Here is an 18,707-nt window from a genome sequence, read left to right as displayed (position 1 = left end):
GAACAAGCACATAATGACCTTAATGGCAGAGGGATGGAGAATACCACAGATCTATTAAGACCTGTAACAACACAGTAGAGGCACAAATGGGCAAACCAGGTGGACTAAGTGATTCTTTACTGAAATCTAGGCTTTAGTAACCATTTTGGTGTCCCTTTTGGATTGTAAGTTTTGAGCTCCTGCCACCTCTGTAGGCAGTCTGTTTAGGTATGCAACAGCCAGCCTCTGTCTTCACTTTCATATGATGACCCATTATCCCTGAGCTTTTCCTTCTATGCAAAATGTTATCTTTTGGTACTTTACTGAAGCCTACTAGATATTTGAAGGTTTGTATCATATTTTCCTCTCTGTTCTTTCTTGTAGAGTAGAGGTTCCCAAATCTGTCCTGGGGGCCCCCAACCAGTCCGGTTTTCAGGATATCCACAATGAATATGTGTGAGATAAAATTTGCATGCTATGGAGGCAGTGCATGCAACTTTATCTCATGCATATTCATTGTGGATATCCTGAAAACCCAACTGGCTGGGGGTTCTCCAGGCCAGGTTTGGGAACCACTATTCTAGAAAGCAGATCTTTAGCTTCTTTATTCTTTATGTATGGCTTATAAACACAAGCCATGCTTATACTATCATTGACTGGTCCTGGGAAAGAATGTCTTATCCAAAGCGGGTTTTATCTGACAAACAAAACACCTTCATATGCTCACATTCCTACATGATATGCTTTGGTTCCTTAGAGTGCACTGTCCATACCATTTCTGCTAGTTACACTAGTGGCTGTAACTGTATCATTGCTTTAAATTTCAAGGTTCTACATTCTACAGTCACAAAATGTTTCAACTAAAGATAATTAGTGCACTGTGCCATAGCAACCGTGAAAGTATGCAATAAATGGTACTGTATATTGCTTACACTGTCCCTGCAAATCTCCTAGGGGCTCGGCTGATGCAAGGGTACTAGGCACCATAGGCAGACTTTCAATCTTGCACCCTTTCTCTTTACATATCTGCCTATCCCTAGCATGCCTGGCATAGCATCCCCCCTTCTCTCCCTGCACTATGCATTCACCTCTCACTCTCTTCTCACCTTCTGTCATGTCCTTCTCCCCCCTCTCTTTTGTCCTTATCCACAGTGCCCAGCATCTCTTCTCTTGATCTCTCTTTCCAGCATCTCTCCTGTCTTTTCCTCCCCAGCATTCTCTTTTCTTCTGCCCTTCACTACCTGCATTCAGCACAGAAGCATCACCCCAATCTCTTTACCACCCCTTTATTTTACAAGCTTTTTTACATCACAGTCTTACCATACTTGTGTTCAAAGCTGTTGTGTTTTGCAGTGTCCAGCATCCTCTCTCTCCACCTTCTGTCTGACCAAGATACCCTTTCTCCACTCCACCCTCACCTGCCCAGCACTCTTTCTCCACCACTCTCCTACCCACCCAGCTTCCTTTCTGTCTCCACCTCCCGCAGCTAGTCAGCACCAGTTCCCTTCTCTCTTGTAGAGCTGTACCTTAAAAATGGATGAGCAACACCTGGAGGTTTTTGCTATGCCCACCCCTCCTCAATCCCCCAATTCTGGCACCCTGGTTTGCTTAATAGAAGAACCAGACCTGCCTAGAAGTCATTTTGTTGAGCATATCATCCATTTTATTTTACATGTTTATAAAACCAGGGTCTCAAATGGGTCTGGCAATTTATTGAACCATTTTTATTCAATAAATTGCTGAACATTATGTCACAAAGAACATACCATAAATACTATCAATTTATTTTTACTTAAAACTGCCACAACTCTAGTCCTATGCTCACACAACTCTAACAGTAACTCAGCTGTGATATGTAAGACCCTAATACAGGATTCCTATACAATGATGTACTATAATCTTAATCGTCCACAGTGCTGGGATTAAAGATTTAGTTTTCCTTAAGTATGACTTTTACCTTGTTACACAATGCTTTGTGATGCACTGAACAGTGAAAAGACTAAGACCAAACTCATGTCACCTCTACACTGAACCAAAGTTTGAGAAATGGATGACTAAAGATATTAATCCATAGTGTCACCTTTCTTCCCTCAAACTGATAAATCATTAGCACTTCCTATTAAGCGATCCTGCATTAATTCACATACCTGGGCTCCAAGACATTCTTCAAAAACTGGAAAAGTAAAAATGGATCCTGAAAGGAAAAAGATAACCTTGATAAAACACAATCATGACAATATTCTATATACTAATAAAAGTCAATCACGTGAGAGAAATATAAACACATTGAAATCTTCATCAGCTGGTTTAACATTTTACCTAGCAGATGGATTGTCAGTATCATCGTTCAGATCAATGGAAGCTGGCTTTGGCTTGGATATAATTTTCAACCACTGTGACCCTTTTTAGGGGGTGGGGGAAGGGTGAGAGCCAGGGACCTTTTTTTTTTTTTTTTTTTTTTTTTTTTTAACACTGTCAGGGGGGAGGCCGCTGTCATTTGGGGGGTTGGGGAGTATCTCTGTCAATTGGGGAGTGGGGGAGGGGGCTATCACTGTCACATGGGAGGTGGGGGAGGTCGCGGTCACTTGGGGGGCAGGTATGGTAGCGGGTGGCCAGATTTTTGTTTTAACTTTTGGGTGGGGGAAGGAGGCCAGGGCCATCGCTGAATATTTATTTATTTATTTCCAGTGTTTTCTTTATTAAGCTTTATTATTACAACCACAAAGTAATACTTTGTGAAATAAATTTTTAGAGAATACAATTCAAGGAAACATATAATTGCTCCTAGATGATCAGTACAAAAGCAACATTACAGACTCTCTTTCATCATAGAGGAAATTCAGAGGGGGGAGGATAAAGGATAAGAGAACAATGAAAACTCAGTATAAGAGGAAAAATTGCAGCATGAGAAAAAAAAATCAACCAACAACCCACAATCACAACTCACTTTATGACCCACTAGCACTATAAATTAATAGCAGGTACTGACATCCTAGCATTCAGGAACTCCCACAACTGTTCAGCATTAAAAAAAATATAAGTGTTACCCTGTAGTTTAATTATGCATTTGCATGGATATCGCAAAAGAAAACTTGCACCAAGAGAAGTAACTTCAGATCTCATATTCAAAAAGGCCTTCCGGTGCATCTGGGTAGACTTAGCTAAGTCTGGATAGACGCGAACTACACCCCCCAGAAAGGAAATATTTATATTCTTGAAATAGTAACGCATAACAAGATTTAAGTTTTGCTCAGAGAAAAAAGTAACTAACAAAGTTAATCTACCAGTAACTTCTACAGAAGAGTTTTCTAAATATTCAGATATGGTAAGTTGGAGAAGTTCACTTCATTATTAGGCTGTGGCAAACTTTGCTCTGAGAAAGAAAAGCAATCTTCTTAGTAGCTGGAACCAGGTCCGAGGGAATCTAATATTTCAGCCAGATATTTTTTTTTTTTTAAAATAATCAAAGGCAGTTCACCAAGAACCTTTGGGAAATTAAGCAGCCACAAATTCAAATGACAGAGAGAATTTTCCAAAACTTACAACCTCCTAACAGAGGACAAATGTTCCCGGATAATAGCTGCATTGGTATCCTTTAGATTTTTAAAATCTTTCTCCAGCTTCTGAATAAAAGTAGAATGATCCTGAAGAATTCGCTGGTGTTCTTGAGAAACCATATCCAATTTTAAAGAAACAGTTTCTAAACGTTGGGTCTGCTCCTTAAAAGTAGAGGACATACCTGCTATTAAATCCCACAGGGATGACAACAGCCGGTCTCAAAAGCTCCTGGGAAGACTGACCTACTGTCCCAACTCAGCAGCAAAAACACTCCCAATAGATGTAACCGGGAGAACATCTCTGCGGGGATCTCCAGCCGCTCAGCAGGAATAGAAGTCAATGCCCGATCAGGCATAACGCTGGCAGCTCCATCCGGCAGAGGCAGACCGACAACGCTTCCCTCTCGCTGCCTCAGCACTGGCAGCGTCACCTGAGGGAGAAGCCATCAACTGATGTCGTGGGTCGGGAGGGCTCAAGGATATTTCCCCAGGTGAAAACAGAGCTCCTCTCTCTGTTTCATCAGCGGGGCTGGAAGCCCTCAATTCTATAGTGGGGATTGCAAACTCGCAGATGGATCGCTGGTCCGCAGGGAAGTTAGGTTCAGACGGAAAAACCCTAAACTTCCCCTTCCTCTTATGCAGCATGGCAGAAAGGTAATCCGCAGAACGGCAACAGCAAAAGATTCTCGAGGAGATTGCAGAGCAGCGCGAGGAGTAGCGTTCTCTCAGGTGACCATCTTGGTTCCGCCCCCCCCCCCCCCCCCCCCGGTTTATTTATTTATTTATTTAAACAACATTTGGGAGAATTGGACTACTTCGACTGGTGGCCCTGGGTTGAGACAGGGCTCAGCACTGACCCCCACTCTACCTCCCCATTTGCACGTTTTTGGGCCAGCAGCTCTTTAAGGCGATGGTGGCCCCGTGAGGTTAGGGCCGCCATCACGTTAAAGGGCCGCTCAGCGCATTCTTTTGCCCCATAGTGTTTGGCCGCAAGACAAAAAGAAAGAGCCATACAGCCACAATGTTTTTTCAGGGGAGGGGCCCCTCTATGGCAGCAACACTCTGCCGGGATAGCGGGACCTCTCCCACGATGAAACATCACAGCTTAGAGCATTTAGGGTTTAGCCAGATAAAATGCCAATACTCAGCGCTAGGCAGCTAACTTTAAGATAGCAAAGTATATTCAGTTGTGGTCAAGTTAGTTGGATTAACTAACGCTAGCAGCCAAAATGCTTCCTGCCCCTTCCATCTCCCTGAAGTTTCTTCCCCGCCCAAATAAGACAATGAAACTCAATGGTGGGTAACAAAGGCCACAGCTTTATTGACTAAAACACAAAACGATACCTATAGTACCCGAGCCATGGGAACCTTCTGTATCACTGTGCTGCCCCATTTGGCCATCCGTCACAGTCAAGCAAGACAGCTCGGTGCATCCGCCCCCCCCCCTCCTCCCCCATCGAGCAAGAGGGACCACACCTCCAGGCACTGCTGCGCCCCACAAACTCATTGGCAACTGCCCTATACCGGATATAACCCACTGTTTTCTCCCAGGCAGCAAGCCCGGCATCACATTGCCTCACCATCACAGCTCGGGTATCCTGCCCTGTTTACATTAACCTCAAAGCTGCGACATCAAACAAGGTAACAATACAATATCACAGAACTGTTCTATCTCCTTCTGTACATAGGTTTTCAGATTAGTTCTCTATTTGTTACTTAATTAGAAATGATTGTTCTTTGTAAGTTCCCCCTAAGCTATTATTTGTTTTAATGTAAGCCGCCCGCGAGGCGACAGTTTTATTTCCTTGTAAACCGGTGTGATATGTATATTATACAGGAACATCGGTATATAAAAATAATAAATAAATAAATAAATATCTATCTAACAAAGAATACTCAAACTGCCTGTGGAGCTAAGCCCCAAACCAACTATATATAAAATTGAGGGTGGGAGCGTGGGGATGCAAGCGCCATCTCCAATATACTTGGCGTTTAAATTAGGCCCGCACACGTCATCACAAGGCGCCGCGGACCATCGCGCCAATGCCGCCCGCCGAAGTCTCCTGGGCTCTGGCAGGATTCGTGGCGGCATCCGGGCACTGTGCACGTCCCCGCCCCCCTCCTGTACGGCGTGCATGGAGGAAAGACTCGGGGAGGGGAGAGTGGCAGAGGTTCTCCCCCCCCCCCCAGGCACCAGGTTATCATCAACTGGCAATGGCTGGGGCGGGAGGGCGCAGTTCTCCCCTTTACGCTGGCAGCTAGGATGCTTCGCATCCCCTTCCACTTCCCTGCATTTTCTCCCCCACCAAAATAATTAATCGAAACTCAGTAGTGGGTAACAAAGGCTGCAGCTTTATTGACTAAAACCAAAACAATACCTATAGTACCCGAGCCGTGGGAACCTTGCGGTATCACCACGCTGCCCCAATCGGCTGTCCGCTACAGTCAATCAAGAAGCTCGGTGCATCCGGTCCCCCCGCCACGTCAAGCAAGGGGGGCCACACCGCCGGGCGTTGCAGCACCCCACAAACCCATTGGCAACCATCCTATGCCGGACATAACCCACCATTTCCCCCCAGGCAGCAAGTCCGGCATCATATTGCCTTGCCACCACAGTCCGGGTATCCTACCACCGGCATGAGGCAGTTGGTGACTTGCCTCATACCTCCCCAACCATAGCTGCGGCTGTGTATGCCATGATGCCCAAGCATACTTCCAACTCTTCCTGCAGTGAGTTATTAAATAGGTCTTGCCCTATGTCGGAAAAATGAACCAAATCACCCTGAAACAGCCCTTCGCATTGAATATCAGCCCACTCATGCTGAATCTGACGACCCTATTCCATACCCTCGAATTTCCCCATTTCTTCCGCGGTGTGACATCTAACCATACAAAGCAGCTGTGCTTGAATAGCGCGGCTTTCAACTTGAAGTCCTCCCATATTGCCTTCAATAGCTGTCTGGTGGGTACTCTGCCTAGATCATTCCCACCTAAGTGAATAACAATGACCTGCAGCTGAGCACACGCCGCTGTGCGCTGCCTCAGCAATGGTAACAGTTGCTCCCACAGCATACTGCGATTAGCAATCCAGTCGAGGCGGACCCCATACGGTGCCAGCCCAAGGTGTGTCCCGTACGGCATCTATCTCGCCCTCCTGGCTGCCCAATGAAAGAAGGAGTATCCAATAATCCAGATGGTCCTTTGCCCGTTGGGTCCCCCTGAAACATAAATGATGACATTGTTAATTACCCTCTCCCTGCCTCTAACGTATAGGTTAACCGCCACAGACTTCCATCTTCCTATTCTCTATATTGTTTCCACACATAAACTAGCCCTAGCAGCACTGGTCGTTGCAGTGATACTGAAGGAATGAATTCTGAACTCCCTCAGTTTCAAACCCAAATGGGCCAATCCCTTCTTTGGCACTGTCATGAACTGATACCTCATGAGTGGTGCCCCATCGGCATGCGCCAGCAAGTAATTGTCCCCCGTCGCTCTGCATGCCAAATAATGGTCAATGTTACTCAGCAGACACGTGACCTAAGATTCGACCTACCTCAGACATAACGTGATCCCCCTGCCCTCCTGATCAGTTTTCGAACAGTGTATTACAACCATCACCACCCGCCCTTAATACATATGATACCTGCAAGTAAGCTGATTTGACCGATGTCCGCTTTGCAGGCGGCTACTAACTCGCTCACCATCAATGCTCTGAAAAAGGCCAGGGAGAATGCTGCTCTAAAGAGGTGAGCAACTTGTGTGAAATAGGCTTCCGGCCGTCCTTCTTATGACCCGACCAGCGGGCTCATCCAGCCAGCATCTTCTGTACCAAGAAGGACCTGGTGGGGTTGCCCCACCCTTGCACTTTGGCGAAAAAGGCAAATCCAGCGAGGTGGTTGGCTAACATGCCCCTGGAGACCCCCGCTTCCTTTGCCCTAGCAATATATTAAACAATCATGTTTGCTGGGACCGGGCCCTGTGCCCAACTGAGCCCTTTCAAAAATGTTTGTACACGCTTGTATCTGCGAGAATAGGTGGTCCAAATAGCAGGAGTGACCGCATTGCATAGCAATTCCCTGGTGGTCATATCCCAATGGTCCATAGGTACTCCAGGAAACTCATGGCTTCCTCATCTGTGCTTGGAACCTGCATGTGAAATGAATCCCATTTAGCGCGCAACAGGGAATCAGCTATGCCATTGCTTGTGCCGGGCATGTGATGTGCCCTAATGGTCATGTTTAAGCGCAAACACTGCAGAACTACTTCCCTGCACAACTCACCAACCATAGGGCACTTCGCAGAATGCCTATTGATAACTTCCATGACAGCTCGGTTGTTGCATCAAAATATTATTCTTTTATTGGCCAGCTGCTCGCCCCATATAACCAGGGCCACCCATACAGGAAATAACTCGAGAAACATTATGTTCCTTGTCAAACCTATTTCCCTTCATAACAATGGCCAGGGTTCGGTGCACCATGAACCTTGAAAGTATACCCCAAATCCCCAACCGCCCAGGGCATCGGAGTATATACCCAAATCATGGTTGGATACTGGGAGTTCCTGCAAAATTGACACCCCATTGAATTCACCCAGGAAATTGGCCCAAACTTCCAAATCCCTCTTCATGGCCACGGACATGCGAATGAAGTGATGCAGCCTGCTAATTCTCACAGTAGTTCATGAAACCAATGGAGAAATACCATTCCCATGGGGATGACTCGGCATGTAAAATTAAGACTACCGATGAGCGACTGTATGCCATTCAAAGTCATCTTCTATGCCACTAAAGCATTTCTAATCATTTCCTTCAGCTTGCATAACTTGTCGGCTGATAACCTGGATACCATCACCTGAGTATCCAACTCAATACCTAAGAAGGACAGAATCGTGGAGGGGCCCTCGGTCTTGTCCCTTGCTAACGGAACTCCAAACTCAGCACCATATCCTAAAATTTGCCTAATAACCTAGTGCAAGTATTGGACCCACCGGGGCCGACAAACAGGAAGTTGTCCAAGTAATGAATAATGTTAGGGATGCCAGTCCTCTGCTCGACCACCCAATGTAAAAAGGAACTGAACAACTCAAAGGATGCATATGACACCGCACATCCCATTGGCATGGATTTGTCGTAAAAGTATTGCCCCTTGAATCGGAAATCGAGCAGAGGGAAACTGCCCGGATGTACGGGTAGAACCTAAATGCAGATTCAAAATCGGTCTTGGACATTAATGCACCCTTCCCGCATCTCCTCAACAGAATTATCACGCTGTCGAATGATGTGTATTGTACGGATCACTCGCCCCATGGCAGGTGGTCATTAACGGACCTCCCCAGTGGATTCGACAAATTTTGAATTGGCTTAAATTTCCCCGGCTTCTTTTTGGGAACCACCGCCAGGGGAGAACAAATCATTTCTGCGAATGGTGGGTCCGTGAAGGGGGCAGCCATCTTGCCTAGAGCTATCTCATCGCTAATCTTCTGCTGCAAGACCTCCATGTGCCGCAACGCCGAACTCGCATTGCGAACCGCACCCCTGGGAATTTTGTCCTGGAAATTAATTTGGAACCTCCAACGAAATCCCTGCAGGACCTTAACAGCCACGTGCCGCTTGGGGTATAAATCAAGCCATGCCATCATACTGCCCAATTTAATCGGAGTTGGAGCTCTCCCATGCGACTCGCCCTCATTTGGCTTTGGTAGAACTCCCAGCATTAAGCCTCTTTCTGCACTGAACTTCCGGATGGAAACCCACACACACCGAACAAGCGTGCCAGCAGACCTTGTTATTGCCAGGCACGGGCAAAGGGACGACCTGACTGCTAGGTTTATGGGCAGCCGAAGCCCTCATACCTGCATCTGGTGCTTTATTCTTCATCTGCCTCAGCCAGAGTCCCACGTCTTGTATGCCCCATGACATGAACCTATTCTTTTCCATACTGTCCCTCAAAGCGCTCATCATAGTTCAACCATGCCCACCCTTCATACTCTCTATAAGCCTTGAGTCAGGGGTGGGTAATTCCAGTCCTCGAGGGCCACAAACCTGTCGAGGTTTTAGGATATCCTAATGAATATGCATGACATAGATTTGCATACAACTGAGGCAGAGTGCATGCAAATCTCTCTCATGCATAATCATTAGGGATATCCTGAAAACCAGACTGGTTTGTGGCCCTCGAGGACCAGAAGTGCCCACCCCTGCCTTGAGTATTGTGTCAGCATAACTCAACGTGGGTCTGTATTGGCTAAGATCATTCTGTCCCATATCGCTGATCATCCTTAGGAAAGCCCTGGTCCAATTAACTATGTTCCTAGGTACCTTGTCATCCCGACCCACTCACCGCATCCCGACCCTTGCTCCTCTTCCTATCGCCCTTCTTCTAAGGTGAAATATCTACATAAATATGCTTCTTGATCTTTCTACACAGCTCTCTGGGAATGCTCTCCCACAATTGAGTCAATGTGGTAAGCACGGGAAGGCCCCTATTTGCTTTGTCTGGGTTGACCGAAGGCTTAGACCTGCCCTCATCACCCGACAAATCAGTGCTGGCCGACTCGGAGGAATCGCTGGAGCTAGACTCGTTCTGTGCGGCCTGCTTCTTGCCGCGCTTCCTCTTCTTGCTCTGCACTACCAGCCCTGTCTTGACCGCTCCTTCGGACCTTTTACCCACTTTGCTACCCTCAACGCCTTGGACATTGCCTGCTGCAGGCGGAAAGCTGCCGGTTCCTTTGCTGGGTCCCAGCCTCTGATGATGCTCCCGACCTGCCGGCGGGAGTAGTCATTGTCTGGGGTGCCCACTCTCCTCTGCTTCTCACTGCTCTGCCCCACGTGGCACATCCATCGATCTGGGTCCTCCTCCAGATGGGTCCTCGCACAGATGCACTTCCAACGTCCCCAGCACGGCGACACCCTGAGCTCACTGTACAACCTCCGTCCGGTCTGTGCAGTTCGCTTCCAAGGTGGTGACCTGACTGGCCAACCCTGCCGCGGGAACAGTGTTAAAGTATGCAGGCCAGAAGGGTGAGTGGTACGAATATGCCCCCAGGTAGCTCGGGTAGCCGTGAGGCCATTGCGCAGCTGGGATTCTTGTGAACCGACTGTACGCTGCTCTCCTGGGAACTCGCCCCCGGCGTCTCCTCCTGTATCTGTTGATGTCTGGGCCATATCAGGCCTGGTGAGCTCCCGAATAACCCCCCCCCCCCCCACACTGAATCCGGTGGGAAATGCTCACCCCATGGCCTGCCCAAACCAAGGAAGACCTCCGGGGACAGTTGCAAGACCATGGATCCCTAAAGGCTAGAGGATGGGAATAAATAAAAAAGTCTTTAAGATCATGAGAGGTCTTGAACGAGTAGATGTGACTCGGTTATTTACACTTTCGAATAATAGAAGGACTAGGGGGCATTCCATGAAGTTAGCAAGTAACACATTTAAGACCAATCGGAGAAAATTCTTTTTCACTCAACGCACAATAAAGCTCTGGAATTTGTTGCCAGAGAAGGTAGTTAGTGCAGTTAGTGTAGCTGGGTTTAAAAAAGGTTTGGATAAGTTCTTGGAGGAGAAGTCCATTAATGGCTATTAATCAATTATACTTAGGGAATAGCCACTGCTATTAATTGCATCAGTAGCATGGGTTCTTCTTAGTGTTTGGGTAATTGCCAGGTTCTTGTGGCCTGGTTTTTGGCCTCTGTTGGAAACAGGATGCTGGGCTTGATGGACCCTTGGTCTGTCCCAGCATGGCAATTTCTTATGTTCTTATGTTGGGGGTAACCCTGCATGCAGCGGCAGTTACTACCCTTAACATAAACGTGGGGGTAACCTGCATGGAGCGGTAGTTACTATCTTGGGAAGCTTGTTGGGCAGACTAGATGGACCATTTTGGTCTTTTTCTGCCTTGATTACTATGTTACTATGTGCCTACGGCACCCGGATGTCTGCGGTCCTTCTAATGCCGCTGCGGTCGAGGTACCGGCAGGGGGATGCATGTCCTCATAATAAGTCTGTCACAGCTACTGTATTGCCCCTTGGAGAGCGTTCCCGTGAAATGTCTTCCAGCTGCGCCTCCCCAGCCCGTTGGCCCTGAAATGATGCTCTGCTCTCTCCCTCTCGGCACTGCGTCTGATCGTGTCACCCACGTCTAACCTCGTTCTCAGCCTCACCCCCCTGCACCAGCTCCTGCTCGGGTGACGCATCTTTGGCCCAATTCCTGCTGTGCCTCGGCCCGTGCTGCTCCCCAACTCTGTCACCACCCCCCTTGAAAATAACGGCCCTCCTCTTATCAGTCATCTGATCCTTGATCGGCTGCTGGCTTCCGGAGGGGGAGGTGGGGGATAGTTTGGCCTCTGCCCGGCCACATGGATGCCGTCCGCACCGCCGAATCTCGCCACAGATCTTTCTGCAAATGCCGCTGACCGTGGTGCTGACTAGGTGGGGGGAGGTCGGAAGGGCCTGGTAGTAGCAGTGAATTCAGACTGGGCGGTAGAGCGGTGAGTGTCCGGCTACCTCTGATGCTAGTGATGTCTCCAATATGGCAAATCAGGACAGCTGGGCCTTTAAAATAGGCCCATGCATGTCATCACGAGGCGCCGCAGACCGTCGTGCCGATGCCGCATGTGCATGTGGTCTGCCGAAGTCTTGTGGGCTCCACGGCGGCATCCAGACAATATGCACATCCCCCCCCCCCCCAATACGGCGTGCATGGAGATAAGATTCAGGGAGGGGAGAGCAGCGGAGGTTCCCCCCCCCCAGGTGCCAGGTTATCATCAAACCGGGCAATAGCTGTAGGAGAGGGCCCAGTTCTCCCCTTTATCCAGCTTATTTAGGAAGTTGGATAGTGGATCAATATATGGGACCGATAGTCCTTTAACATTCCTTTCACTATTCCTAGTGCATTTAACTATGCTGACCCATTATAATGCATAACACTGCTTCTTTTCATAAATTTAACTATATTTGTCCTGTTTGCATGTATTGAAATTATATTTTCTTATCTTCTCCACCTCCATACCCAAATCTCGACAGATGTCTGAACAGAATGAGCACACAATTTCTTCTCATACTGATCAAATCTGCTATTCTCATACTGTAGGCAGAGCTTTTAAATGTGTTAAATTAACCCCACTACACACAGGCTGGCATGTATGTGTGAAATCAACTGAAAAATTACATGAGGTCAAGGAACAGTCACTTTCCAATTCTATGACAGTTCCATCTTACTGTTCATGTGAAATTAAAATCTTTAGTAACCACAACACCATCCACAGTCTAATCAGCTTAGGAAAAACAAGAAGCAAGATCAAAAGTCTCATTGCTTCAGGCACATGATGGACATGCTCTAATAGGTGAGACTGTTTTACGGTCTGCCACCTTCTCATAATTTCTTTTTCTCTAGAGCAATAAGGTTTCTAAGGGTAATTGTTACTATTATTAGAGCACTGATAGGGCAGTTTTGTCCAAAGTTTTGTAAAGTGTTTAACAAAGAATACATATATCATACATGGCACAGAGACTTTGATGACCCACATAAAAATAATTCAGCTAACTTCATGGACCTTGAACCAAGCAGGTTAGATTATTTACCCACACTTTCATAGTATTCCAAGTATATGGATGGAGCTCTTATCTCATCATTATGATAACCAGAAATTGAAAGTTATTTCCTTTATTACTTTTCTCCATTAAATTCAGCTACATTCCCTTTGTACATCTGTCAGGAGGTAGAGAGATGTGTAATATTAAGGACGACTACTGCTTAGCTGCAAAGACAAATATCGTTGAACAAAAAATATTAAGATTTCATGAAACTTTTAATTGCTGGGTCCACATTTTGCTCACTGGGCTGGTCAAGGCTTTACAGGCAAAGTTTTCATCCCTTGGGAGGGAATCCTGCCCATTGTACAACAGTGACACCTACATGAGGGATTCAGGAAGCATGCCTACTTGGTTTTGAAGGGGAACTCCAATCTATGGCTTCCTCCTGAAACCTGCTGCTGTGATGGCTGGATCATAAACAGGAAGGGAGAAAGGAAAAAAACATGGGGAGAAATCCTTGGAATCTTTGAATGAAAGATAATAGTGTCATAGTGGTGGCAAGCTTTGATTGAGCTGGAAACCTGGATTAACAGAAGAAAGTTGTCAAGACCCATGAAAAAGGTTTTTGTAAAACCCGTAGCGATGTGTAATAAGTAGGATTGTATTATGTGGATGTGACCAGTCATGTTAGGGTTCATTCCACTAGGGCTCAGGCACTGTCATGGGTGGAGGTTAGATTGTTGTCTCCCATCAACATTTGCCGAGCTGCGATGTGGTCCTACTTACACACCTTTTTCAGGTATCGTCTGGATGTGCAGGTCCGGGAGGATGCAGCCTTTGCACATGTGGTTTTGATTAGACCGCAGGTAGCCTCCCGCCCTATCTGGGAGTAGCTTGGGTATTTCCCACTGGTTCTGGATTCATCTGTTTGGACACTAAGAAATGGGAAATTACGACTTACCTGATAATTTCCTTTACTTTGGGACAAACAGATGAATCCAGCTTCTCACCTTTGGCTGCTGAATGATTGTGTTATGGTCCTCCTGCGTGGCTATATGTTCCAGCTCACCCTAGTTACTTCCACAGTGGAGGACAAACAGGCGATCCATCTTCCTGAGAGGTCTAGAAACCTCCAGATACCTCATGATATATCTCTTAACATCCAATGGTCACAACAGGACAAATTACTCCGCATCTCTCTCTCCTTATCTATAGATGGCAGGGAAATGGACTGATTCAAGTGAAAATCCGAGACCATTTTTGGCAAAAAAAGGAAGGAACACTATGTAGCTTTATTGCAAAGGAACGGCTCCCAGCAAGACAAGACCTGCAGCTTGGATATACTACACGCAGAACAAATCGCCACAAGAAACACCATTTTCAAAGTCACCAACCGCAAGGAAAGGTTACGCATTAGTCAAAACGTAGGGCTCATTAAGAATCCAAAACCAGATTAAGACTCCACAAGGGCACCTGTAATCGCAAGGGAGGACAAAGATGTTTCACTCCTTTCAAAAAATGGGCCACATCTGGATGAACTGAAAGGGGACCACCATTCACTTGACCCCTGAAACAGGAAAGAGTCACTACCTGTACTTTTAAGGAATTAAGGGCCAACCCTTTATTCAGCCCATCCTGTAAAAATGTCAAAATGAGCAGGATCTTAACTGAATGAGGAAGAACCCCTCGATCTTCACAGCAAGCCTCATTAACTCGCCAAGCCTGCACATAGGCTATGGAAGTGGAGAATATTCTCACTTGTACGAAGTGCACTCTCTCAAGGCCCATACCGTAAGACAAAATTGAGTCGGATCTTCATAAAGAACAGACCTCTGCAGCAACAGATCCCTGTGCACCAGAAATCGGAGGAGAGAGTCTACCAGGAGCCTTCGCAAATCTGCATACCATAGTCTCCTGGGCCAATCTGGTGCCATCAGAAACACCATCCTTCTGTGCCTCTCAACCCTCAGAACTATTCTGCCCATCATGGGCCACAGGGGAATAAACATACAGCAGCTTGTCCTCCCATCCATTCCTGCATGAAAGCATTGATGCCCAATGACTTTGGATCTCTCTTTAGACTGAAGAACGGAGGAACATTTGCATTGCAAGAAATTGCAGCAGGTCCAGAAAGGGAAAGCCCCAGCGATCCACTATTAGCTTAAACACCTTGTCTGACAATACTCATTCTCCTGAGTCCAGACTTTGCCGGCTGAGAAAGTCTGCTCCAATATTGTCTTTTCTTGCAATGTGCAAGGCTGAGATCTCCTAAAGATGCACTTCCGCCCATTCCATAAGTTGGTCTATTTTCTGTGACACTTGCTGGCTCTTGGTTCCTCCCTGACGATTGATGTAGGCCACTGTCGTATTGTTCGACATTATCCGGACAGCTTGACCCTGCAACTTGTTGCCGAACTGCAAGCATGCCAACCGGACCACCCGGGCTTCCAGCTGATTGATGTTCCAGAGAGATTATTCTGCACTTCAGCACCCTTGCACTGTCAGTTACTGACAGTGAGCTCCCCAACCCTGAAGCCTCACATCTGTCGTAAGTACTATCCAGTCCCCTTTTCTTGGATGATTCACTTGTAACCACCACTGTAGTTGAGAGCAGACCTCCATCAGCAGGTGAAGCTGAATTGAATAGTCCTGAGACTATGGGCTCCAACGAGACAGCAGGGAGCACTGAAGAGGATGCATATATGCCCTTGCCCACAACACCACTTCCAGGGTCGCTGCTATCAATCTGAACACCTGTAGATAGGACCTCACTGTCTGACATATTGTGCTCATCAACAGATGCACCTGCGCCAACAACTTCTGAATAAGACTCTCCGGCAGGAAAACCCTGCCCTGCTTCGGGTTGAACCGAACACAGAGGTGCTCTAGTGACTGAGATGGCTGAAGACTGCTCTTGGCCAGGTTCACCACCCAACCAAGCTCCTGCAACAAGGAGATCACCATGTGTGACACCTTCTGGGTGTGATGGCCAGACCAAAAGGCAGCACTTGAAACCAATAACGCCTCAAAACTGCGAATCGCAAAACATGATGGTGCTCTAGCAGGATGCGAATATGTAGGTACGCCTCGGACAGATCCAATGTGGTCAGAATCTCCCCCGACTGCACGGCCATTATCACTGAGTGCAAGGTTTCCATGCAAAAATGAGTCACCTGCAAATGACGGTTGAACCCTTTGAGATCCAGGATGGGACAAAAAGAGCCCTCTATCTCGGGCACAACAAAATATATGGAATATTGGCCCGTATTTTCTTGAGAAGTGGGCATTGGAACCACAGCCCTCAGACTGAGAAGCATTGACTATGTACACTCCACCACCTGCCTCTTGTGCAGGGAGTGGCAAGGAGATACCATAAACATGTCCCGAGGAACACTGTGAAATTCCACTGCATGGTCTTTTCGTATCACTTCCAGAACCGATTGGTCTGTTGTGATCTTGTTGCGTTCGTGCCTATTCTCGCCTTCGCTCCACCCTCTCTACCTTTGTGGCGACTCCCTTCGACTCAGATGGACAGCTGCAGCCGCGGCTTCTCTCTGCTTCTTGGTCCCGGTGTCCCCGGGCTGGCTTGACGCTACGGATCCACCATGTTCCTGATGATGTAAGGGCGCGCTCCAGACTTTGTACCAGCAAGGGTGCAAACCTCGGGGTCGTCCCCCCCGTACTGACCTCATCCATTTTCAATTTAAAAGGTCTTTGCTAACTACAAACGAGTTAGCAAGGAACTCCAACGGGACTTGCTTCAGCAGTCCACGCTACTTGCAACTACGCTCCGAGTCAGCAAGGGGAATTCTTCTCCACTGCTCGGCCTTTTCAAACTTACCAGGAGTACTCGCTCCTCGGGGGCTCCGCTCTCTCTATTCTTGATTTCAGATTGTTGGAAGGGATCCAGTACTCTCTCCTCGAGGGCCTACATTCCCGAAGACTCAGAAGACTCCTACTACCGGGAGGCGATTGCAGACGTGAACACAGTGAGTCCTATTACAGATAGGAACCGGTACTCGCTCCACGAGGGCCATTGTTCCTAATCGCTAAGGCTCTCTTCAGTCTAAGACGTTATCGCAGGTACGGACCTCATGAGTTACTATTGCAGATTGCGGATAGGAATCGGTACTCGCTCCACGAGGACCTATGTTCCTAATTCCTTTCTCATGCTCTCTTCTTCCTCAGAAGTTAATGACCGCTGTACTGGCCACCTTCACCCTGGCCCGCCCCTTAATCAAGCCCGGCACTTCTGTGCGTATCGGGAGATACGTGCATGGTCGGGCAATTTCTAAAATGCGTTTGGCGCACACATGGCCCGGCCATGCACGTACCTGCTGGTATTTGCGCGTGCGGGCCTTTTAAAATTCACCCGGCTGACCAATTTCTCAGCCACAGCGGACGTCTAGCCACTATTACCGAAGTCACTCCTGTGACTAAGGTGTGAACCAATCACAGCCCGCATCTGCCAAAAAAGGCAGCTGCTGGTTCCATCACTGCCCAAGATATACCAACCCCTTGGGAGAGCAATAAGCAAGAGTGAGCAACCTGGAACCTATCTGCAAATTCATTGCTATTGCTTCAAAGGCCTGCTAAAGGATAGCCTCAATCTCCCATAATGAACATTTTTTAAAGCTGTTCCCCCTTCTACTAGAAAAGTCGCCCACTTGGTGACAACACACACAAGTGCTTCCATCTTTGGAAAACGTAATTACTCTCGCTCAGCTGGGTCCAGGGGATACAGGCCTTCCAAGACTCCAGCATCTGCATTAAGGATGTAATTTTAAAAGCTATTTTCTAAGTGTCCAGACAGATGAATCCAGAATCAGTGGGTTATGCACCTCTACCAGTAGATGGAGACTGAGCAGTGACATCTGCCCGCCAGCATTCTCTGTCTCCAGCAGATTGTGGACGTGCATCTCCCTTCTGGGGATTGCTTTGGGTTTTAGAAGGAGAAGAAGAAAATTTATTTTGCCCCACTCTCCTGTGGTGATACCAAATGGTCCCTCCCCCAGTTGAGAATTCCTGAGGTGATTTCCATGGTCCCTCAGATGAGTGCCTTGGTCTGGTAGCTGGTTTTTAGCTGGCATGGACTTAGCTGTTGAAACAGCTGAAAGGCAGCGAGTACAGGAAGCAGAGTGTGGCGGTGAAGGTATATACCCTCTCCCCACGCAACCGGAGACTGATTCTGTTCTTAGCCAGGACAGGCTGAGCTCAGGTAAAGAATAGATAAATAATTTTTTTGTTGCAAGCAGAGAGCGAGTTTTGTGTAGTTTCCTCTCTCTTTCAGTCTCTGTGCACCGATCCGACGTGTGTTCCCGTTTCTATGGGAGTTGTGGAATGCAGGCAGCTGGCAGGTTGAGTAGCCCTTTAGCCTAGGCCCTGCTCTCAGGCTTCTTTTTGTTTCGCTGCGTGGTAGGCTGCGGCAGCATTTGCATGCTTTTCCTGCATGGTAGGCGGCCCTCTCCAGTTCTGTCAATTTGTGTGTGTCCAGCTGTGTGTCCAGATGTGCTTCCAATAGCAAGCTTAATTGGATGCCTACTTGGACGTTTTGTTGGACGTCCAGTTGGTTGGGAGTGTCCATCTGTGCGCCTAATTTTGTACACTCTTATATCTGCACCCAAGAGTTACAGCCT

General features: G+C 47.4%; 1 protein-coding gene across 5 annotated transcripts in view; it reads right to left on the bottom strand.

Moving 5' to 3' along the window:
* Nucleotides 1–18,707, bottom strand: part of VPS8 (VPS8 subunit of CORVET complex) — an 818,099-nt gene that overhangs the window by 403,890 nt on the left and 395,502 nt on the right. For all 5 annotated transcript variants that reach the window (XM_029606199.1, XM_029606197.1, XM_029606196.1 and 2 more), the window contains one exon: nt 2,127–2,173. In XM_029606199.1, the coding sequence (XP_029462059.1) occupies nt 2,127–2,173 (47 nt within the window). The remainder of the gene's footprint in view (nt 1–2,126; nt 2,174–18,707) is intronic.

Source organism: Rhinatrema bivittatum, chromosome 6, assembly GCF_901001135.1.
Source record: "Rhinatrema bivittatum chromosome 6, aRhiBiv1.1, whole genome shotgun sequence".
NCBI lineage: Eukaryota > Metazoa > Chordata > Amphibia > Gymnophiona > Rhinatrematidae > Rhinatrema > Rhinatrema bivittatum.
The sequence above is the reverse complement of the archived record's forward strand: the minus strand, read 5'-3'. Positions and strand labels throughout refer to the sequence as shown.